General features: G+C 30.4%; 2 protein-coding genes across 5 annotated transcripts in view; one reads left to right on the forward strand and one right to left on the reverse strand.

The window, feature by feature from the left end:
- The window catches only part of Nf-YC (nuclear factor Y-box C), a 107,889-nt gene extending 83,783 nt beyond the window's left edge, over positions 1–24,106 (reverse strand). For both annotated transcript variants that reach the window (XR_012758062.1, XM_075377668.1), the window contains exons 1-2: positions 23,738–24,106; positions 14,122–14,260 (exon numbers count right to left, since the gene is read on the reverse strand). Coding sequence is in view for 1 of the 2 variants with exons in the window: in XM_075377668.1 (XP_075233783.1) it covers positions 14,122–14,260; positions 23,738–23,763 (165 nt within the window). In the remaining variant the exon portion in view is untranslated. The remainder of the gene's footprint in view (positions 1–14,121; positions 14,261–23,737) is intronic.
- A 229-nt stretch (positions 24,107–24,335) lies between these two features.
- Positions 24,336–24,981, forward strand: part of Psi (P-element somatic inhibitor) — a 58,203-nt gene continuing 57,557 nt past the window's right edge. For all 3 annotated transcript variants that reach the window (XM_075377679.1, XM_075377684.1, XM_075377694.1), the window contains exon 1: positions 24,336–24,495. In XM_075377679.1, coding sequence (XP_075233794.1) covers positions 24,412–24,495 — 84 coding nt within the window. In that variant the 5' untranslated portion in view covers positions 24,336–24,411. The remainder of the gene's footprint in view (positions 24,496–24,981) is intronic.

Here is a 24,981-nt window from a genome sequence, read left to right on the forward strand (position 1 = left end):
TAAATTAAAAACATTATTTCCTTGTTCAAAATTAAAAGTTTTTATTTTAATTTTTTTTTTTTGAATATATGATACTGTTATAAATACGCCAACATTAAAACGTTTAAATAAAAAATACATACAGTACAAACTATAATATGGCATTATTTAATATATGTTACTTTATATCGTAATGTTATTACTGCTCTGTAAGGTTAATTTAAAAAATTACATAAAATTTGAAACATACAGTAGGGTTTTCACACTTTTTTCAGAATTTATCTATCACTGTCTGCTTCAAACCAACACCCTGTTTTCTCGCTGCTAGAAACTGAAGCCTTTAAAGATTAGTAAGCTGAATACAATCTACCTCATCTTCTTTTTTGGTCCACTTTAAAACTATCTCCATAGTGTCAAAAGCTTTTTCTCCCTTCAGTTGGTATTATATTTGTAGCATTCTCTTCATCAGAAGAATCTGTTTTGTTTTTGTTACATTCATTTAATGCCATAACTATCTTTGTCGTGGTTTTTAGCGGAAAACCAGAATCAGCTTCATCCACTTTTAACCATTCATTAACCTCTTCTTTGTTTTCTCAAATTGAGGAATCTCCTGTATAACTGATGAACAATTTCAATATCTGTTTCTTGATGTTCAATAAAGACTTATTTTCCTCATTTAACGTTTCAATTTAAAACTCTTCCCTACACATGCACGTTTCAGTTTTTACACTGTCCTAGGCATCTGCGATATACACACTTTCCTTCAAATTGAATTTTTTTTATTAATTGTTTGATTTCTTACTCATTTTCACTAAATAATATGTTCTGGAGAAAAAGTTTCTGATGTAGCCATTTGAATGTTTCTATAACATTTTGATCCAACAGTTGTGGTAACTGGTTGTGTTCAATGGGATGAACATAACATCAATATCTTAAACTGAGGATAATGAATCACCAATGAATCACTAATGAACCAATGAATGTGCAGGAGGTTTGTCCAATAGCAGCAATTTCAATGTCTATCCAAGCATTTGTTTGGGATAATTAACAGAAAATTATTCATATTAACATTTTTGAAACATCTAGGTTTTTTGGATTTTCCTACAATAGTTAATTTTAATCTGAGGAAACCACTTGCACTTGTGCAAATCATAATTGTAACATGTTCTTTATTTACTTTGAACCCAGAAGCAGATTTTTCATTTCTGGACACTAACATTCTTTTTGGAAGAGCTCTATAGTTAAGACCGTTCTCATCAGAACTGTAAATTCATTCAATGTTATACCGTTTTTCTTTTATAATAAGTAAAAATTGTTTCTTAAAGTTATCGGCACTTTCAAAATTAGCAGAAACTTTTTCACCTGAAACAGCTAGTTGATGTATACCATGTCTCGATTTGAATTTTTTCAACCAGCCTGTCGTACCTTTAAAGTGTGGACTGCCTCCAAGTTTTTCATTCATTATAAGTGCCTACTCACAAATAACAGGTCCTGATATAGATTATCCTTCTTCTTTGATGCAGAAACCAAGGGTAAACTGTACAATCTAACTTGTCAATTTCAGCTGTTTTCATAATTTTTCTGGAAGTATACCATCCAAAGATTTTAGTTTATTGCTACATTTAGTTAGCATAAGTTCACTTTTTTTAATATCAGTGATTTACAAACGTTATCTTCAGAAGCTATTGATCTAGTTATTTCTGCTTTCTCCAGACAACTTGAATTCATTTGTAGTTAATCATTTATTGACAGCTACTATTGACTACTCTGTTTCCTTTTGAAGACATTGTTAAACAGCTAAATTATTAATAAGTACAACAATTAAAAAGTAGAAAGCACTAAAAGTTTAAAAGTCAAAGGCAGCATAAAAACTCTTCGAAAAGCCTGCAACAAATGAATAAAGTACATAATGTAACTGCTTACTAACATGTGCAAACTAAACAAACACTGGTGTGGTATGCTACTGCTGCTGATGTTAAATGGTGTCATTGATGACTCATAGACTTTCGATGGGACAGACTGTTTATCAATGGAAGCAAAAATGTTATTCTACAGCTACATATTTCATGTTAAATTATGTAATAAAATTGAGTTTGGATAATAGATTGTTTGGTTAATGGATATTCAGATAATTGATGATCTGACTATATATATATATATATATATATATATATATATATATATATATATACATTACATATATTACATTCATTACAGTAATAATCTTTATAAATATAATTTAATTAAAACACCTGAAAACTGGTATAATAAAGGGCAAAATTAAGCAGTAAAGAAAAATTAATTGTTTTTGTAAATCATATTTATTGTAAAGGAGAAACAATAGAATTTGTTAATATGTCTACTTGTATGACACGAACAACTGCTTGACATGACAACTTTTCTTGATTTAAATGATGGGAATTCTGTGCTTTGCACAACCATTAGTATACTTTTTTTGGACACTATATTGATTTGCTATTAATGAAGCAAAATTTGAAGTTTTAATCATGAAATTATAAGAATAGCACAGTTTTTGTTTTAAAATTTCATTCTTTAATAATAATAGAATATATGTGTGTTTTCTATACAGTGACATCAGTCTGAAATGACCACTTTTCATTAGTCACACTTTTGGTTAACAGAGAGGTTCCACTGTAATTTACACAATTTTCAAACCAATAAATAGTCATTCATAAACGTACAATATTACAGATAAACATTTTCTTATCTAAAAAGTGTGACAACAATTCTCTTACCGCCCTGATTTTATACATATATAGCTCAATTATTATATATATAAATATCAGTTCAAGCCATATTTCTTTCAGGAAATATAAGCTTTAAGATAATTCATATTAATAATTACAGTAAAACTAAAAAAAAGAAAAAAAATTATATATATTACATATACATTTTAAAATCCAACAAATAAACCACTTAGTACAGAATATTGAGATAAAACATATCTTATTTAAATAATGAAGTAAACATCATAAAACATTTAGTGGTTGAAAATGGATATGTTAATACTTTAAAATTAATAATATATATAAAAAACAATTATCAAAACACAATAACAAAATAAGTACCTTAAACCAATACATAGGGACACAAAAGAGTGAAAACTACACATAAAGTATTCACACACTAATATCATTGAAAACATTACTAAAACTTAAAATAATTAAATATTTAAACCAGCATACAAACCTAATAATCACATAATAAAATATTTAAATAACAAAAATAATAATAAAATAAACAATCTATATGGAATTTATAAAGATAAGTGTGATGGTATTTATATAGGAAAAATATATAGATCCTTTAAAACTTGATTTCTTGAAAATTATAGAAATGACAAAAATAATAAATTAAATTTATCTAATGTGGCAGACCATTTAATAAGCAATAAATATCCTATTTCTGATATTAACACAAATTTAGAAATATATTTTTTTTTAAACCATGGCCTTGATTATCTTGGGCCATTTCGGCCATGCGACGTCTAGCAGCCCAATACACTTCACCCTCACTCTTTGCTGTGGTTCTAACGTCCTGTAATTCAGGACAGTGACAGATGCAGGGCTGTCAGACCTTTGTCAACATGGTGGGGATGTTGCTGATTTGACGACTCCAATGTGATGGAGGTGACTCTGGAGATAGCCGTGCCCCGTCTTCATTTGAATCTGTGCAATGTTCTCACCCCTTGGAAGATCTACTGGCACTTGTTCCTTTTCATCAAGTAATGATGTCCACTGCTTTTCCTTTAACTCAAGCCGCCATTCCTGCTCCACCACTTCAATGATTGATGATTGGATTAATTTTTTTGCCATCACAAAAGGTATTCTGGATTATAGGGCTGTTCCTTTCTAGCACTTTCTTTAGCTAATTGATCAGCTTTTTCATTGACCAACAACCCACAGTGTGCCAGTATCCACTGTAAAACAACTTGTATGCCTTCTAAAATCAACTCCTCAATCGATTCCTGACACATATTAAATTGATTTATAGAAGAACAGGAAGCATCAAAATTAGCAATTATGGTAGCTTGCAAATCAATCAGGATAATAACTTTCTGCGGTTTGATCTTTTTTATTGTTTATGCAAGAGCTGTAAGTTGGTATCTGCTGATTTGTAGGTATCCTTGGTAGAATCTTAACAAAATTTTCTCTAGTACCAGTGGCAAGTCCTTTATCTTCTCTAATTGAGTCAATTTATTCATGAATGTGACCTGGGTTTTAAGTCTTGTGGCGGCAGGTTTACAGTTCTTCCAGCAACCAATAACCAAATGCTGCCCATTTCTTGCTCATTGTAAGTGCTGCAATCTCATTTCTTTTGATGGGTTCTACACACATTTGCAACTGCATAGCCGTAGTTGGAGTTGATTTTGGGTTTCCTGTAATAACAACAATGAGGGCCTAATTTTGTACTTTTTCAATTTTTTGGATAGTGGACTCCGATGCTATAATGAGCAGTTCACTTCTGTACTCGAGAACAGGTCTCAGATAACTTTTATATGCTATAGACAATACCAGTGATTCTCCTTAACAGATCAAGACACTTTTCACATTTTTCTACCAGATGGTCTGTATACTTTGCCCAACTCAATCTGTTGTCTAGGACTAACCCAACGTTTATTGCTGAATTTGTTCGTTTTACTTTCTCTTGAGCATAAGTCAGAATTATATGATGTTCCTTGGTTGGGAGGGAGAAGAGCTAAAATTCAGTTTTCAAGACATTGACACACATCTCATTTCCTTCAGCCCATTGCTGGAGCTTCTCAAGAGCTTTATTGAGGTAAGCTTTTAATGCCCTTAATCCTGAATTTGGATGTTCCTTGTCTATAGCTGACATGAGCAAGCCTATGGCCTAAGTATGATGAAATATACTCAAACAATTTGCCCTGCACAACTTTTTTAACAGCTTTTCGAGAAATCTCTTCCTCCAAATCCTATCAAAGGCAGTTTTGAAATCCATGAAAACAGCGAGTGAACTTTGTTTGCGATGATATCCATCTTTAGTGTTTTGTGTAAGTTAAATTACTTTTTCTATGGTACTTTGATATCATCTAAATCCCGCTTGTTTGTGTGAGATAAACCTATGCTTTTCCAAATAAGTTTGTTATCTCCTCAGTGCCATCTGTTCAAGCAATTTGCAAAAGACACTGACTGGTAAGTGCTATAAGTTGGAAGTTTTCCATGCAATCAGCAGGTTTCTCTTTCTTCAGAATAGGAATGACCTCAGCTTTTCTCCATTCACATGGTACATAAGATGACCATACCTTGTTGAGGAACCAAACCACCACTTATTTTGCTAAACTGCCTAGATGGGTGAGCAATTCAGGCATTACATTATTTGGTCCAGCGCTCTTTCCATGTTTTTTCTTTTTAGCACTGCCTTCATTTCAGCCAAACTAAGTTCATTATTAAATAGAGCTGATTCTTCTTCATTTAAGCATGTTTATGAGATTTGAATGGCTAGGGTCTTATTATTATTACAACTGGGTGTGAAATTGCTAATCTTCATGTACTGTTTACTAAGAATGGTCCGCTATTTGCTGGTCAGTAGTGAGGAGCTTATCTCCATCTTTCATAGGGTTATTGAATGTGCTTTTTCCATTATTAATCTAGACAAAAATTTATACACAGTTGTCCCATCTCTTCTGTAGTGTAAATTTTGGAGGAACGACCTGTATTAACATCTTTTAGCTTCTAGAATTTTTCTTTTCAATTAAGCAATCTTGTGCTTTAGCCCTGCAGTATCCTGAGCTGCTCCACTTTGTGCCTTTAATCTTGCTGTAACTTCTAATATTTCTAAATTTGGTAATTTAGAAACATTAGAAATTACTAAAGATGACATAGAATGAAATATATTAGAAAAATGTTACATATAAAAATACAATCAAAATTTCAATTTCATACACCATCAGACAGTGTTTGAGGAAGATGTTCTTATAAAAACTGCAACAGACAACAGCACTTGCATCAATTAAAACACAATTATCATCATTAGAATATTTTTAAATTTGTATTAAGCAATAACAGAATTATTTCAATTATGACTGAGGATGCAGGATCCCACAAAAGTACTTTTATAAAAAATTAAGGTAAGATATGTCTAATCTCAATATTCTGTACAAGGTACTTTATTTAATAGAATTTAAATGTAATTTTACAGAACAGAAGAATAATATGAATCTAAAAGAATTAATTTCAAATAATTATAAAAATATATAATAAAATAAACATCATAAAACATTTAGTGGTTTTATATATATATATATAGATATATATAAATACATACACACACACACACACACACACACACACACACACACAAGGGCTGTGCAGAAAGTAACTTATGTTTTGAAATAAAAAACCAACCAAATAAAAAAAAGAAATTTTATTGAATACATTTGAAAGGGACAATCTTAAAACTATTTTTCTACAGTCACCATTTAAATTAAGGCACTTATCATAAAGATGCACAAGCTTTTCAATTCCTTCTCTGTAGAAATCTGTCACCTTAGATTTTTGGCAACCATCTTTCACAAAACTTGTGAAAACCAAGCTTCCCCGATACAATTTCATGCAGTAAACTTCGTGAAATTTGGGAGAAATGAAACGAGAGTTTCGTAATCAAATACGGCGATTTTCACAAATTTTATTGTTGATTTTCATCATCAGTTCATCAGTTACAAGGCTAGGCCAATCACTGTGGTGCTCATTATGAACATTGGTGTGACGATTTTTAAACTGAATGCACCACTGCCTCACTCCACCTTCACTCATTACTCATCTTCATACACCTCACAAAGTTGCAGATGAATTTCAATTGGTCTGAGGTTTTTTGCCAGTAAAAACCTAATCACTGAATGCACCTCACAACTCGCACGATTTTCTGTTGAACTGCTGAAGCGCACATTTCAATAATTCACAACGAACAAAATAGAAAAATCACAGTCCACACACTACGACAGCCTGATGCATACTGAGTGTAGAAACATTTTGACCCCAAGATGGCAGCTCTATCCCCACCCATCTGCATGCTAGGCACCATATTAATTCAAAGAATCAATTTTCATGGAATCCCACATCTTCAGTTATTAAATTCTACAATAATGTTAGAACTCATTTATTTATGTTAATTTATCAAAATTTTTTTTTGAAAATTTTGAAATTTATTATGGATGAACATGCAAATTCTGCTATCCAGTATTGGAATCATATATTTATATATTTTTTTTTTTACCATAAAAATTTTAACAGGAAAAAGTATTTTCCTACAACATGAAAACAACTACCAGATAAATATCCGGAAAGATTACAAAAGTAGTTTTGTAAAGCCAAAAAAGCCTTCAGCTGCAGCATTACCTGATGCTGTAGCTAAAAATTGCTGTACCATTCACTGAAGATGGCTGAAATGTTGTGAAGTAATTTCAATACAAATCTAGTTTAGTTGGTTATTAAAAATTGTCTTCTTTAATACCTATGCTTTATTCATCTTTTAAGATATAAAGGTAGATATCACTGCCTATTTTGTGTATATATAACATTGATTATAATTAGTTCTTTCAGAATATTTACAATTTAAATTGATGTTACAAGCAAAGAGGAAAGCTCAGGCTATATTTAATAATAATATCTATTGAAAGTATTGATCTCTGCTTTCTGGGGATATTTCTTAGCAGTAGTTACAGTGTATTTTAGGTGTGGTCAAATGTAATTTTCATCATTTAAAGGTAGGAATGGTGGACAAATACACACAATCCCTGAAGAAAACTATCTATATGAACCAAAAGAAATAACTTCTTGTAAAACAATCACATTTTCTGCAAATGATATTGCTAATGATTTTGTTAGATTTCAGCTTCTTTTAACCCCTCATCTAAAGTTTAGTGAGCACATCAGAAAACGATTAGAATTAATATTTCTAATTCTAACTTATTTTAAACAGTTCTAACTTATTAATTCTAACAGTTGATTTTTAAAGTCGAAGGTTTTGAGGTTCAAATTCTAGTAAAAGTTAGTAGCTTTTATGTAGACTTTAATGAAAGACAGTAAATACTAATGTAATTTGGTGGTAACATTTGGTAACTAACCAAATGTCTCAGGAATGGTCAGCTTGAGTCTACACAAAACTACATCTCATTTACACAGTACACAGTAGGTCTGAAAAGTTGCAGAACTAAATTTCTGTAGCCAATACAAGTATCTCTCGGACAACCAAAGAACTATAGAGTATGATATCTGATGAGTATGTGTACAAAATTTCATATGTATCATCACTCCTGTCTTGAGTTACATTCGGCCGCATACTTGAGTTCATGTGACCTTGTGCATCCCAACCCTGTAGGGGAAGACAACCGCCTAGTAACATTCCGGACATTCCAGCCCCCCCCCCCTTTACTACCCTGTTGGGCTTTAACGGGAGTTGTCTATTGCCCTTTGACTTTTACATCTTATAGTAATAAGCCTGGCCTTGTTGGAATGCCACTGATGCAAATGACTCTGTAGACATTTGCATCGGTGATTTAATAACTCAGCTTATTGCCTTCGCTGAAGCCATCATCCGGACATCTTGAATGTCCTACATCGTCTCCCTCTGAACTAGTTAATCGAGCTCGCGGAACCGCGAACCCCGCGCCTAGTTCTACTTGTTATGAGCCAATTTCGTGAATGTCTCGTAATTTGAGGCAAATAAACACAATAACCACCAAAAAATGTTGGTCGCAACAACGAAATTTAGTCCTAGTTCCCTTAGTAAACTCAACGTACGCTTAATAAACCCCTGACTTAGGTTAATTACGGACTCTGGTCTGGTCTACCAGGGAGAGGCGAATTGATCGCCTACTCCCATTCAGCTCCATCGCAGAGTCCCGCGTGACATTCACCACAATATACCGTCGTCGAGATGCCGCTACACCTCACGGCTGCATGGTGTCTAATGCCCTTCGGCAGTGCAGTCACCGATACTGCGACAGCTTAACAATTAACACCTCCCGCGACATGGAACAGAGAAGCGAGATAAAATTTTGTGTTCAACTTCAAAAATCTTTCGTTGAAACTTATTCTATGATACAGCAAGCATTCGGTAATGAAGCCGCATCTCACACTACAACATACACGTGATGGAAGCGGTTTAAAGACGGTAGAGTCGTTGGACAACGAAGCACGAAGCGGGAGGCCGTCAACGACTATTCACAACGAAAACGTTTCAAAGTGCGTGCTCTCCTGCTCAAACAACCTCATTTTACCCTCCAGGCCATAGCAGAAGAACTTATCGGTAAAGACGCGGTACGTACAATTCTAACAGAAAAAATGAACGCTAAAAGGTGTGCTCTCGTTTCGTTCCACACTTCTTGACCGAAGAACAAAAATATTTGCGTCTTTCTTGCACTCAAGACTTCGTTGAAATTGCTGATAACGACCCGAATTTTTGCACACAATTGTAAATGGGGATGAAATCTGGTGCTTCATATATGATCCGCAAACGAAGCGTCAATCCGCTGCTTGATTGAATCCTGGAGCACAAAGACCAGCAAAAGTCAGGCAGCAAAAATCAAGTGAAAACGATGTTGATTGCATTCTTTGACTCAAAGGGACTGACTCATCATGAATTTGTCCCAACTGGTCAAAACGTGAATTCTAAATTCTATTTGGAAGTAATGAAACGCCTGATGCGTCGCATTCGTCGAATCCAGCCCGAGTACCGGGATCCGAGCAGTTGGACTCTTGCATGACAATGCCCCAGCACACATGGCAACAGTTTTAACACGTTATTACACATTACACCGCAAATCAAATCCTTGTCTTAACCCACCCGTCCTATTCACCCGATTTGGCTCCAGCAGACTATTTCCTGTTCCCAAAACTCAAGTTGAAGATGAAAGGTCGCTTTTTCGACAATATTCCGGCCATCCAAAGGACTTGCACCGAACAGTTGAAGACGTTCCCATGAAGTGATTTCTCCACAGCGTTTGATGGGCTCTACAGGCACGAGTGCATAATTAGAGAAGTATTCAATGTAGAGAGCTTCTGTGAGTAAATTCGTTTATCTTTAAATCTGTATTTATATAATTTAGTTGGGAACTTTTCAGACATACTGTGTACATATCATCCTCATCTCATTGGGCTGAGCTGGGGATTGCTTACTGTTCACTAGTTGAACAAATTACAACATACACATTAGAAAAATAAAAAAAGTTATAAGAGAAAATTGATTTTTTAATTACTAGGAAGCAGAAGCAAATATAACACTCAATGAACTGTAGATATCGCTGACATATAACTTGCATAAGCGTAAAAAAAGAAAAAAACAGCTACTACCAACAGAATTTTTAACCGAATTACAAGGTCTCAGAAGACTACCGTTATAAGTGATAGGATACTTATCAGTTTCAACAAAATATATTGTTGATTCTGTTTTTTTGAAATCTGTAGACATCAGTACACAGAATACGGATTATGTCCAGGAACAAATGATGTAGCATTTTGTTTCATGAAAACTGAGTTCATCTGATGAGATTCAGTTAAAGAAATCACATTTTGGAAATATATCACTGTACTTTCAACTACTTAATTATAATCTTATTGAATATTCTTCAGTTAAGAGTGTTAATACCGAGTATAATTAAGGGTATCAACCATTATTAAGTAGCTGAGTGACATCAAAGTCAGTAAATATTCACTAGTTAGAAATAAACTTGCCAAAAAGCTTACTGCACATGTACATTACACGTTACAATTGTACGTTATACATTACATTACACATAAAACATCCTTATTTTTATGCCAAATGATCATGTCCTACAATTTGATAACATCTGGAACAACTCAGAAAGTAGTAACCTGTCACCATCAGGATTATAAAGAAGGGAATTATATTATTATTAAATGTTGGTTGAGTAATAGTGGGAGCAATGATGTATGAATACATCATTGTAGTACATCATGAGCCAGTAAATGAATGCCCATAAACCAGCAATCCTAGCCTTATACAGAGAAAAGTGAAATGCGAGTGCTCTGCACCTTAAAATTAATGTTGTCAACTAAGGTACAGTAATCTATTTTTACTAGGTTGTTATTCAAATCATGGCTTGTTTAAATGACCTGACAGAAGAGGTTCTTGAGAATCCCTTCTGAATGGGGGTTGGCGTAGGGGTTGATGATGCTATACTGTAAAGTAGGGGGTTGGCATAGGGGTTGATGATGCTATACTGTAAAGTAGGCTGTTATGAAAATAAATATAAAAATTTGGATTGGAGAAGAGTTAAGGATGATTAACAAACAAAATCAAATTGGAAAATTAGTCAGGAAAACAGATGACATAAACTCTTCTCTTGAAATGTAAGAATCTTACACAAAAATGATGTCTTACAACAATTTATGCGACAATGAAAAAATGTAACCCAGTGTTACAACTACACGAAGAGACAAAAAAAAAATTTAATGATTCTCTAAATGAGATCATTTCTTAAATTGCTTTTTTGTGTAAATTACAGATCGGTAAATACAATTTTTCTATCACCGTTAGTTTTAAATAAATTATGCTTCAAAAAAAATTAAGAGAAAATATAGTTAAAATCTGTAAAAGTTATAATTTTTCATGGCCATACCTGTTAGAATTATTTTGCTGATGCTTTCCTTTTATAAATAGCCTCAGGCACATCCTGAATTAATGTCCAACAGTTATTTGGTGGAAATGTTCACCGTGTTCATCACTTATATGTTCGAGGTTGTCCAGGAAAAAATCCCAAAGACATATTACATCATCCCATAGCTCTGTATGAAGTAAGAAGTTGATTAACAATATCATTGTAATTGTCAGATTTTTGTTTGCCAAGAAAATTTTTGCAAGCATCTTTAAATGAAGCAAGCTGCACTTTCTACATTATTTAACATTTAGTTAAATACATCATCTTTGACCAACTCTCTTATTTGAGGACCAACAAATATTCCTTCTTTAATTTTTCTTTACTTAGATTCGGAAATTTCTGCCTGATGTTCAAAAATCCGGGACTATCCTTCTTCATTACTTACACAAAATTTTTCATTAGTCCTAGCTTTATATGGAGAGGGGGTAAAAATATTTTTTTGTGTTCAACTAAAGGGCTCATGAATAATATTCTTCCCATTTGGAGTTAAGTTGTCTCATTTCTTCCATTTTTTGGTAACATAATGTTTATCCCTAGCTTAGCTGTCCCATTCGCAAACAAACCACATGTACTTAGTATAGCCTAACTGCGTGCCTAACAAAATAGCTATAACTTTCAATCATCACATATGTTCCAGCTATGTTTTTATAATTTATTTTTTCAAGAATGTCTTTCATCACATCGTATGTCTCTTTCAAATTAATACTATAAGTGATTGGTATTGAAGGATATTTCTTATTGTTGTATAGTAGAACCACTTTTAAACTATACTTGGGCGAATCTAAGAAAAGGTGCCAGTCCTCAGGTTTATGAACTTGATATAAGATGTGGCTTATTGGAAGATAATTCAAAATCAAAATCATAGTTGTATTCTTCAGTACTGCCTGATTTTTCATCGCTGCTTTTGAAACATACATTCACAGGAACTGGAATAATTTCATTATGAGGTACAGGTCTGATTGCAGATTGCAATGAAGGATATTTTACTATATGTTTAGACATTTTGGAAATTCCAGATACAGTTGTTAAACAAAAATAACTATCGGTTACATGATCCTTTGGTTCATGCCACACCATAGGTACACCAAATGGCAAAGCCTTCAGTGTACCTTTCAGTCGTCCTCTTAAATATACAGAACAATTAGTGCATACTATATGAGGAGCCCATGTCTTATCCTGATTACCAATTTTACACTGATAGTACAAATGATATGCTTTTTTAATTAAAGATGTAATGTCTTTTATATTTGATTTTACGGTAAACTCACCTATACATAAGAAAAGACATCCACAACATTTACACAATTTTGAAGCATTGTGACAGTGCACTGTTAACAAATTTAAGACAGCAATAATACTGAACAAAATTAATTCATTCCTAAATCCAGTGCTTAATACAAACAACACAGTTGTGTTTCAGCTACATGTTTTGTCCTGCACAGACATGATTAATCTTGTCCATGAAGGCTCACTCTTCAGTATTAGTTATGATGTCATAATATGTGACTATGATATGATCTAATTCTGTGTCTAGTATTGTTTATTTACAGCTTACAGATTATGTTAACAAAGTTAAACAATAAAAAATGAGCTAACAAAATGCAACATAGGAGCTTAAAATGTTAACTATATGTTGAAAAATGAAAAAATCCTGTAATTAAAATTTAAAAATTTTTCAAAAATGGTGGGCGATGGAAATATTCTGAGTTCATATTCATTTTCAACATCAAAAAACAGATTAAAATAATGTATCGCATGTTAGGGAACAAAATTATGTTTGTCAGTGCTATTAGGAAGTGAAATGGATCAGTGATGGAATGTCTCACAAGTAGGTTGTGATTGTCTCATTTGTGATAGTTGCCACAAGAAGAAACAAATAATTGGAATTAAATTCATAGTCTTTAAACAGTTCAGGGAACTACCTGGTCATTGATTTTAAACTAGTAAATGATATAATTTGTGAGTTATGACTTAAAAGAAAATTGTTGATGCATACATGCATCAAAGAGAAATCAGATGAAAAGTGTGAGTTCTTTACCAAACATAGAATAGAATTTCACAATCAATCTTATCTATCTTTACCATATCTTTATTACAATTTTTTATTACTTCTGATTTTGAAAAGTAATTTTCAAAAATGTTAAGATTTATGTTTTACACATTATACAATACTAAACAATAGTAGGAGCATGCTTTTTAAAAAAAATAAATATCTAGGAGAGAGTTAACAATTATAAAAAGCTCTCATGTAAAGAAATGAGTTATCATTCTACTTCTAATTACTAACTGTTAACTAAATATGCTCCCTTCTAAATAATCTGGCCCAAGTGATTATTTTCTTTGAAATGTTACTTTACACATACTAATGCATTGGTTAAAATAAATATGATTAAAAGCATGTAAAATACACACCTCAGGTCTCAATAGTAGAGAAAAAATGCTTAACATACTTATGCATTGTAATAACAGCAATTTTAACTTACTCTAACTTGTCCAATCTTGCGAATTTCTTCAGTAACACGAGGCCAAAATGCTGCCAGTGCCTGGTGAGCTTCAGAAAGCTGCTGATTTGAACTGCCATTGCTTCCATTAGCTGGTGTTTCCACTTCAACATCATTTTCTCTAAACAAAAGTTTATTTTTAGGAAAAATTAAATTTAATCTGTAAACATCACTAAACAATTATTTTTTTTATAAAATTGTATTTTCATTTTATATAATTCATATTATTATTGATAAAATAAAATAATTTTTTGTAGGAAAAATTATTTTAAACATAAAAAGAAATTACTTCAACATAAATAAGCCATTACTTTCCCCCAACTCCCTTACATTTAATTTTTTTATTTAACTGTGACATGAACATAACATGTATGTGTATGAAATCTGAACATCAATTACTCATTTCCTGAAAGTTATATTAAAGATCAATAAATGAAGAAATGTATATGGTTGATGAAATTATCATGTATATACTGACATTTAAATCAAATTGAGAACCTCTTTTCATTTCGCGTTCTGTAAAAAATTCAATGGCTTTAACTAATTAAAAAATATTTTAATTCAATGCTAAAACTTTACTATGAGAGAAAAAAGATTATTTTGCTCACTTAAAAGGAACTTTATTAAAATGGGGTATAAAAAACTTATAACAGATATCTTTATCAAAAAGTTTTTTATAACTTCAAGCAAAAATAACAATAGAGAAAGATTTTCTTTGATCATGACATTAACCTAATGTTTCTGAAGAAGAACAGTCAAATATTATAGTTTGTAATTTTGCCATTATGGTTAAATTTTACACAGACACACACATTCTAACGGATTTTTTGAAAAAAAAAAAACAAATGCTTAATATTGAGTGTTGAACTGCAATCTAACATCAATTAAAAGTCAGACAATTCAAATTTAAAGCATAAAACAATGAAAATAACATTATTATACCATATGTTTTCAACATACATCTTCTGTATAAGTAAATGAATTTAAAACAGGAGAATGCTCAAAAAGTGTTTAATTAAAATAACTGTTAAAGATTTCTTATTTAAAATCTAAAACTAGATGACCATTTTGATTGTTAATTTCAATTTTACGTGTACATAAAAGATTTTTGAGTGTTTTCTTGTTTCTTAGTTCATTTCAATAATAATTCAGCATAGCTCCTATTTTTTATATAATGAAATGAGTAAGCTATTATAAAATAACTATGCTTCACATACTAAATACTTTAAAATATGCTTCCCGATTCCTTCAGAAATATAATGCACTTCTTCTCTCAGTGGCTCACTCCATCTTTGAAGATGGAGTTACTACAGTCCAATCTTATATAACTTTATGATAAAGAAAAAGTACATCTTTCAGTTTAGAGTTTGGCATTGCTATATTTTTATTTATAAAATGCAATAGCTTATTAAGAAAATTTTTATTAATCACAGATGATTTTAATTTTTAATTACTTAAAAAAGTAGGTTCTCAATTCAACTTTCATATATACAGAGCTATTCTATTAGTGAAAATAATGGAAAAAGTTGATAAAACATATGTTCTAACATTCTTTGTTTGTGAGTTATGGCTAAAGAAAGATTTCACTTGCATTTCATAAGGCACTTCGGTGATATGAGGACATACAAAAATTTTTAGGAAGTTAATTAAGGGGCAGAATTATTGATTTCTTATGGTTTTGCAGAAATCCTGGGGTTAATACCAATAAATTTGGGTAAAAAAACCTGGTTTTTTTCTGTTTTTTTTTTCTTATATACATATATTTGACATCCATAAAACTTTTAGAGAATTTAATTCTGAACAAAATGGTGTAAGATAAGTTAAATAAAACAAAGAAAAGTAAGAGAAATTTGAATTTTATTTAGAAATAGTATATTATTACATTTGTCAGAAAATTACTTATTTAATGTTAACAAAAACCAAATTCTTTTTTGTGATGTGAAAAATCTGTAAAAACAGAATTGCTTAAGATAATATTTTTTTATTAATGACCGAAATACAATAAATTATTTGAAAAATTATTTTTTGAAAGTTGGCAATAAAATAACACCTGATCAACAATGCACAATAGTGTATTAGTGTTTAAATCATTCTATAAGGTACCATTACACAATATATCTGGTACTGTGAACTTTGCTATCGTTAGCAAAGGTTTTCTGTGAATTTTAGTTTGAATGTGATCAGTTTGGCATTGAAATAATGCCATACTTATTTATAACAGTGGAATACGCTGATATGGTATTCATTTTGGGTGTGTGTAACGGTAATACTACAGCTGCTGCATTAGTATATGAAATACATTTTCTGAATCGTAGGATTCACATAACCCAAAACAATTAGTGTGATTATTTGCTATCTTGGGAAACAGGTTCACTACCTAGTATTTGTACCAGCTATAAGCAATCTGCCCAACATGACGCTGTTATTAATGAAATTATTATCTATGAAGTTCAATGCAGTTCAGGCATCAGTACACTACTTCTTTCTAAGCGGGTTGAAGTTTCACAATCAATGAAGGTTTGGAGGACACTTAAACAAGTTTTCTCCTTATAAATATCCAGTTCAACATCCACGCCCAGGAGACGGTTCGCTTCACATGGAGTTCTGGAACTGGTGGAATATAAATCTACAACTCTACAAGTATGTTTTGTTTACTGAAGAGGTAAATTTCACTGGAGATGGCGTCAACAACTTACACAATAAGCATGCATGGAATTAAATTGTCATGAAAGCGGAAGGCAATTTTCAATAACGATTTAATGTTAATGTATGGTACAGCCTTCTTCACAATCAACTATTTGGAGCATTCATATTACCTGGCCGCTTAAATGCTGAGGCCTACTTCCACTTTCTTCAAGAATTGCCACAGCTGCTTGAAGATGTTCCTCTAGCGCCGAGTTGTAACGTATACTTTCAGCAGGATGTGATGGCGCACCTCCTCTCTTCTCTTGTGCCATTTCTGTTCACTTAAATCATCATTTCTCTGAGAAATGGATAAGTCATGGAGGTCCACACTCATGTCCTCCAAGATCACCTGATCTAGATTTTGTGTCTGGGGATGGATGAAATATATTGTATATAAAACTCAAGATTTCTCAAAAACTATTGCAGATACAGTTCTGGGATCTATTTTATTTGATTTTTCAGGTCAAAAACCACAAGAAATCTCTAATTATGCCCCTTAATTAAAGTCCTAAAAATATCAGTACCATTTCATTTCACCGGTATAGCTGAAATCTGGGCAAAATATTTCACTAGCCTTAATTCGCAAACGAATCATTTTAAGATATATATTTATATGAATTATTTCCATTAATTTGGCCAGTAGAATAGGGTATGAAAGTCCCAGGAGAACTTTGTGATACAACCTCGCATATCACACACACACACTGTATATAACTCAATTTGATCCACCCAAGTACACAATTAAATAAAATAAAATGACACCTTATTTTTTCATATGTCTACAACAGTACTTTCGTGACAACTCACATCATCAGTTGTAATTCTTCTTTATAAATTGTTTATTACCAAATTACATATTTATGACTAAAAATTAAACATTTTCAAATTTGTTATTTTTAAAAAGAAATATAAAAAATGTTAACAATTAATTCTAATTAAAATTAAAAGTTACATATATAAAAATATGATGTCAATTATGACAAAATAAAATTAAATACAAGAAAAACAAAATAGAGAGTATAGTACTGGCTGGCAAAACAGTAGTATACTTTGTAGTTATCCTACTTAATTTTATTTTATCATAATTGACGTCATATTTTTATATATGTAATTTTAATTTTCAGTAATTTTAATTAGTAATAATTTTTAACATTGTTTTATATTTCTTTTTAAAAATTATAAATTTGAAAATTTTTTAACTTTTAATCTTAATTTAATTTTGAAATTTTATATAATCAATTTTTATGTATTACATATTTCAATTATCATTTTGAATTTAATATGTAATTTGGTAATAAATATTTTATAAAGAAGAATTAAACTGATGATGGGGGTTGTCACGAAAGTACTACTGTAGACATTATGAAAAAATACAGTGTGTCATTTTACTTTATTTAATTCTATACTTGGGTGAATCAAATTGAGTTATATATAATTATTTGTACAGTGATGATATGGGTCTTGAAAAGATAGCTTTTAGAAAAATTATTATACATATATATTTCATGAAAATTCAAATAATTCATTTACATATTGACCACTGTGTTTATAAAATTTTACATTATATGAACTATAACCACCAAAACATAGTAATTAGAAAAATTACTATCCAAAAAAAAAAAAATTAATTAGAAAAATTATCACCGTATTAATTCCAATAACTGATTTTTGCAGGATCCCACATCTTCTGTTGGTATTGAATTTTATAATTACATTAAAACATACTGTTTTATAACTTTTGAAATTATTTTCTGTTTATAAATTTTGAAATTTATTATGAAAGTATATGCAAAATCTGCTAATAATAAATTTCAAAATTTATAAATACAAAACAATTCAGATAAATTACAAATTCACTACTTATAAAACATTATATTTAAATTAATTATAGAATTCAATACCAACTGAAGATGCAGGATCCTGCAAAATTGATCATTGGAAATTAAAATGGTAAGTCTAACTTATCTAATTACTGAGTTTTGGTGGTTTATATTTCATATAATAATAAATAAATAAATAATTATATATATGTGTGTGTTCCAAAGATTCTTTTTCATTTTGTATGAGAAGTTCCCAAGGTGATGGTAGAAATTTCTTACAGACAAATGTATAACTTTTAAATTAAGTTATTCCAGTATTCCAGAGTGCTACAGCTCTATAGATAGCAGGCACCTGTTTCTCAATAATTTTCTGTTATTTTTATCAAGACACGGGTTCGTCATTTTTGCATTTCTTAGGAATGTTTTTTTTCTTTTATGCAGCATTTATTTTTCAATCTCATAAAAATAAGAAGTCATTAAACGTACAATTAAACTGATATAAAAAAATTTCATAAAAAGTAAATAAATCATATTTTTCAATTCTTATTTTAATTTACCTTTCCAAAGTTGGGACCAAAAATTGGTAGTGGTTTTGTTTTTAATTTTGATACCAAATTCACCAAATTAAAATTTAAAAAGGGCAACTTCATACTTTTTAGCTTTCCTATTAATTGGTTTTATTACCATTTTTTACAGTTAATTTTATGTTTGAATATCTTAAGAATCCTGGGTGTGATTATCAATGAAATGATCTAGATGATTCAAGTATACCAACCCCTTTTCTTTTTTTTCTTTTTCCTGTTTAGCCTCCGGTAATTACCTTTCAGATAACACTTCAGAGAAAGAATGAGGATGATATGTATGAGTGTAAATGAAGTGTAGTCTTTGTACAGTCTCAGTTCAACTATTCCTGAGATGTGTGGTTAATTGAAACCCAACCAACAAAGAACACCAGTATCCACAATCTAGTATTCAAATCCATGTAAAAATAAATAACTTTACTAGGACTTGAATGCTGGAACTCTTGACTTCCAAATCAGCTGATTTGAGAAGACGCATTCACCAGTAGACCAACCTGGTGGGTTAAGTATACCAACCCCTGGAATGAAAGTTTCCAACTGACAAATTTTTAAAAATTTAATTATTGATATGAACAAGTTCCAGACGAGCTTCTTAAAAGTATTATTGCTGTGATCTGTTGACTAACACATTAGCAAGAATAGTGCCAGAGTTCCAACTCATGTAAATGGTTTTTGTTATAGGATAAATCTTAACGTGACAAATGCCACTCAGAAACTCTTTTTATTACGTTATGAATGAATCTAAAACTTCACAAAAGTATAATGAAAAATGAAATTCTATCATCTACATATAAAAAAAAAAAAAAAAAAATGGCTTTCTAAAACAAAAAAAACCTCCTTAAATGACTCAGGTGTAGTATTTCAAACTAAAGTATTTTTTAATTATATAGTGACTAATATATTTTCTTTTAAAAGTATGCATCTCAAATTTAGACACCATATACTCAGCCAAGTAAATATTAAACAACTTAAACACTATTTCCTGAACATAAAACAACTATTTCCATAGAATAAAAACCTGTAACTAGATACTCATTTTGACCATTGAATTATCAATCATTGCAACAATCTGCGTTGAATATAATAAAATTAAAAATTAATTTTTCCCCAAATATACATTCATATATATTATATATATAAACCTTTTATATTTAATACTAATAAACTTAGACTAATAAAAATATTCACTTTTATTGAGACTCTTCTTTTTCTATTCACTTAATTGAAATTTTAAAAGCTTATCAGGAATTTTTGAAAACATAATCTATTCCTTTCCTCAGTGGTATTGTACATAGATAGAGCTCATCCTAAAGCAATTAAGAAACTTGCAAGTGACCAAATACAATATTTCATGTTTACAGTGTTTGTTCATTTGATATATTGCTTTTATCAAATTTAGTTTTTAAATTTCATTCTGTTTAGATATGTTGAATTCATACATTTTTCCTGCTGTGAATATACTGTTATGTTCTGTTTAATATATTTGCAGGTAAGTCCAGCTTTTAATTAAAAATAATATGACTTAAAAATTGTAATCAGTAGATTGAGTACAATTTTTATTAGTACCAATATCAAATTAACAATGAACAAAAATAATACTATTGCTATAATTCAACCTTTTAATTCAAACTATGCTACAGAGTATTCCAGAATGAATAAAATAAGAGGTAGGAGTATCAATTTTTGTAGATAAAACAACAGCTTAAGTCAAACCTGTCATTCTGGAAGTTCAGTTTAAAAGGGATTATGGAATTAGCTGTGATAAAAGTGAGAAAAATTGTAATTTTTTGTATCTGTAGTTGTAAGTCTGCAAATGGAAATTTTTTTGCAACTCAAATTTAATATTTATGAGATTTACAATATAATGGACTTGATTAAAAAGGTCTTAAAATGGATTTATAAGCGATCCAAAAAAAATAAATAATAGTAACAACTGGTAAAGCTTTGAGAGAACTGATGATGCTATTAAAAAATAATAAATGAAAGAAATCTATTTAGTTTGAAACAAGTGGACAGATATATTTTAATAGAACTCTACAGAAAAAACATAAAAGAACACTGTCATTGGATTAGTTGCCAATCTAGTGGGGATTATAACAATAAGATGTACTGCAATATGTTTTTCAAGTGACTGAGCAATAAATTAATACCAAATCTTCCTCCTCAAAATGTTTTGATTATAGATAATGCCCTCTAACATAATCAGGAACATTTGAAAGATACTACTTTTAACTTGTGAAGAAATAAATTTAGTTATAGTTGAGAAATAAAAAAATCAATTCAGAGAAAACAGGTTAAACAGTGAATTGATTAATTTGGTTGAGATCAGAAAAAATAAAACAAATGATCATCATATCATGATATCATAGATAAACTATTAGAGAAGAAAGGACACTTAATATAGTGCTGATTGGATTTGAATCCCATCAAACTTATATGGACTTATATAAAGGACTGGGTTGCAGACCATAATATTACATTCAATACTAAAGATGTAAAATTGTTGTGCATGGGAAAGATTTTGTCAGTTGCACTATTGAGTTGGATAGAATAATTTTTATCATATGAAAGAAATTGGAGTTTATGAAAGCTGAAGAATACACACTGATGATTTATTAATCTGAAAACTCATAGTGATAAAATTTCTTCAAAGGATGATAGTTGTACAGGAAGATGAGTATTTTGAAATGGCTGAACTGTTACTTTTGAATTGATTAAGATAAGAACTAAAAAATTACTATATTGTAGGACGAAAGTAAAATAAAATAAAAATTTAATTTTAGGATACAAACATTAAAATAAAAAATGAAGCATCTCCTTTTATTATTCTTAATTAATTTAGATATGAAAATCCACTAGCATAATTGTCCACTATCAAAGTGTGATATACCTTCTGTAAATTTATTTTCAAAGATTTCAAGAGCAAGTTCAAATTAATTTAGCATTTTATACATTTTTTTTGTGGATATAATGAAATAAGTGTCAAAGTATTTCTCAAAGTTTTCAATGATTCAATTTAACTTTATTTTAAGTACAATTTGCATTAACAGTTTATTGATTTATTGAATTACAATGAAATTAATTTTCTTGATTATTTTTCATAAACAACCTTTGTTTTTGAAATGAAAGTTATGATTAAATGTGATTATTTATTTCAATTTACTGAACTAAGCATAATAATACTTTCTGTAAGCAAAGCTTGGAAAGTGTTGCATGTTAACTGTTTGCAATAATAGTCATATTAAAACAATTTTTTCATGAAGATTCAAACATTTTACAAAGATAGTATCATAACGTAAACTACTTGATAAATGGAATCCCATTTCATTTCTATTGTGGAAATGCCATTCATTGCATACTTGATAATATGACAAGCATTTAAATTTTACTTCATCACTGATATGGTGATGCATTTTTAAACTCGTATTTTCATCCTATCTGGTAAATCAGCATTTCTTTTGGTTAGACCCAGTAAATAAAAAAAAAATAATTTTTCATATTACATTATTTTCAAAGATTAAATAAATTATGCAATTTATTCAATATTTGGGTCCACATCGACATTTTTTCTACATTACATTATTTTTTTCATGACTGTGTGATTCATCCATACACTCATATTTTTTTAATTAAGCAACTTTGGATTGTTAAGCTTTTAAATTAGATGCAAGGTGAGAGATTTTTTACTTTAATTTGGAATAACGACACAACAGAAAAAAACTACACAATAAAAAAAAAACATTGTTTAACAAACAATTCAACTATAGCATATTTTTCATGACAACAGTTATTTTTCATAATGTAAAGAACTATGTGTAGCTTTTTCACAAATGGCTTAACATCAAAATTATCTTGTTTAACAAAATTCATATTTTGGTAGTGATTGTAATAATATCTGTAGTTGACCTGAGTATCAAGTCAACTCTTAATGAGATGCATGGGTCCAACTTCAGATAAGACTGGATCTATTAGTTATTTTAAATGTTACTATGTAATAATACTTTAAAAATTCTGTTTCCAAAAAAAGCTTTGATAATTGCAATCTTCCAAGGAATAATCAGAATATTTTCTACATTAAGGCAGTATACCAGCTGCTGTAATAAATAAAATAATTACTAATTTTGGTAGAGAATTGTATAATTGCAATTATACATTATGAAAAAAATAATTGATATTGAAAAAAGTAATCAGAATGTTAAAAGTACCTGAAAATCATCACACAACTCTTCCAATAATCAGAAGTTGTATGGTGCCAGTAATCACAATTAAATACATTTCAACAAATGATGGGGTAACTCCAGAGTTAAACACTTTGTGAAATACGTCTAAAAATCGATCTGAAAATGTGTAAAATTTGCAAACGGTTACACTAATTGTAAATACAATTTTTTGGAATAATTATTTAACTTTTGATTACAATATTAAGCTTTTATTTTCGTGAAGGATTAATGTAAAAAAAGTAATTTTGAGGTTAAATGTTAAGTAAGGTGCACAATTCTGAAAATTACTTACGATGAATTAACGAAGAATAAGGACATATTAAAATGTTATTTTCATTTACTAAGTAGCTAAGGGTTTGGCGGGTAAGGCCACTCGCTTCTTGTTTTTTAAAGTCTGATCCTATGACCAATCATTGCAAATAATGAGTATACATTCTCCAATCACTTTCCACGAGATGTCCAGCATTTCCCTGAGTGGTTGAAAATTCCGCGAAACTGTACTTTGAAGTATCAAAAAGTCAGATTATTAAAATCAAATGTCTGTAACCACAATATAAATATCATGTAATGTAATTATAACCAGTAGAGCAAACTTGAGCACTTCATTCACAACGATAACTCAGAAAGAGTTAATCGGGTAAAACAACGAACGTACGGAACTTATTACTTATAAAAATCAAAGTAGCGCTTTCTCAAGTTATTCTATATTTGATATGGATAAAGAAATACGTATAAATTTATTCTAATAGTTTAAAATCTATTTTTATATTTATTATTTTCATTAATTTAAAATTAAACTATTTTGAAAGAACAGTAAAAAGGTAAACATTTAGTGCCTCAGTTGATTTCCTTTGTATCTGTTCTTCCAATATGTGTTTCCGCTTTTGACTTCTAGCAGTGTTAATATCCGTCTTCCGTGTTCGTTTTGTCAGCAGCCATTTTATTCATCTTGCTTCATGGTACACAATGAGTGATTATTCAGCGGTTGCTCCGCCTCAGAATTTCAATCAGAGTACAGCTTTTGCAGCTGCCCTTCAGCGTGCTAGACAGGTATGTTTTTATTAAGCTTAATTTATCGAGAGTAGAGTTTATGACTGGTTGCGGCTTCATTGATCCTTAGTAAGCTTGGATGTTTTACCGCCATAGGGAAGCAGTCTTGCTTTACAGTTTTAAAAAATGTAGTTGTTTGTAGTAGCATTGTTAAACTAAATTAATTTGCCAATTTCTTGTATAGTTTTTACTAAGTGCTATGTTGTAGTATATACTTAATAAGCTTGTTTCAAGCGTTGTGGTTAGTGGGTAGGCTGCATAGCTTGTATAGACTTTGTAAACGATGTAAAATCGCTAGTTGAAATGTAACCTCGAAAACGCACTCCTGGAAAGCTTAATAATATTAATTTTAGCGCAATTAGTGTGATAGGCATAGGAAATAAATAGCAGTCTTTGTATTGTCAAGTTTTACATATCGGGTGTTAACGTTTGTGCAATTTGTGAGGCGAGTGCAGCGATGTTGCTAGTACCTGAACTCGTAAATGT

The sequence above is a fragment of the Lycorma delicatula genome, chromosome 1 (genome assembly GCF_047948215.1).
Source record: "Lycorma delicatula isolate Av1 chromosome 1, ASM4794821v1, whole genome shotgun sequence".
Taxonomy (NCBI): Eukaryota; Metazoa; Arthropoda; class Insecta; order Hemiptera; family Fulgoridae; genus Lycorma; species Lycorma delicatula.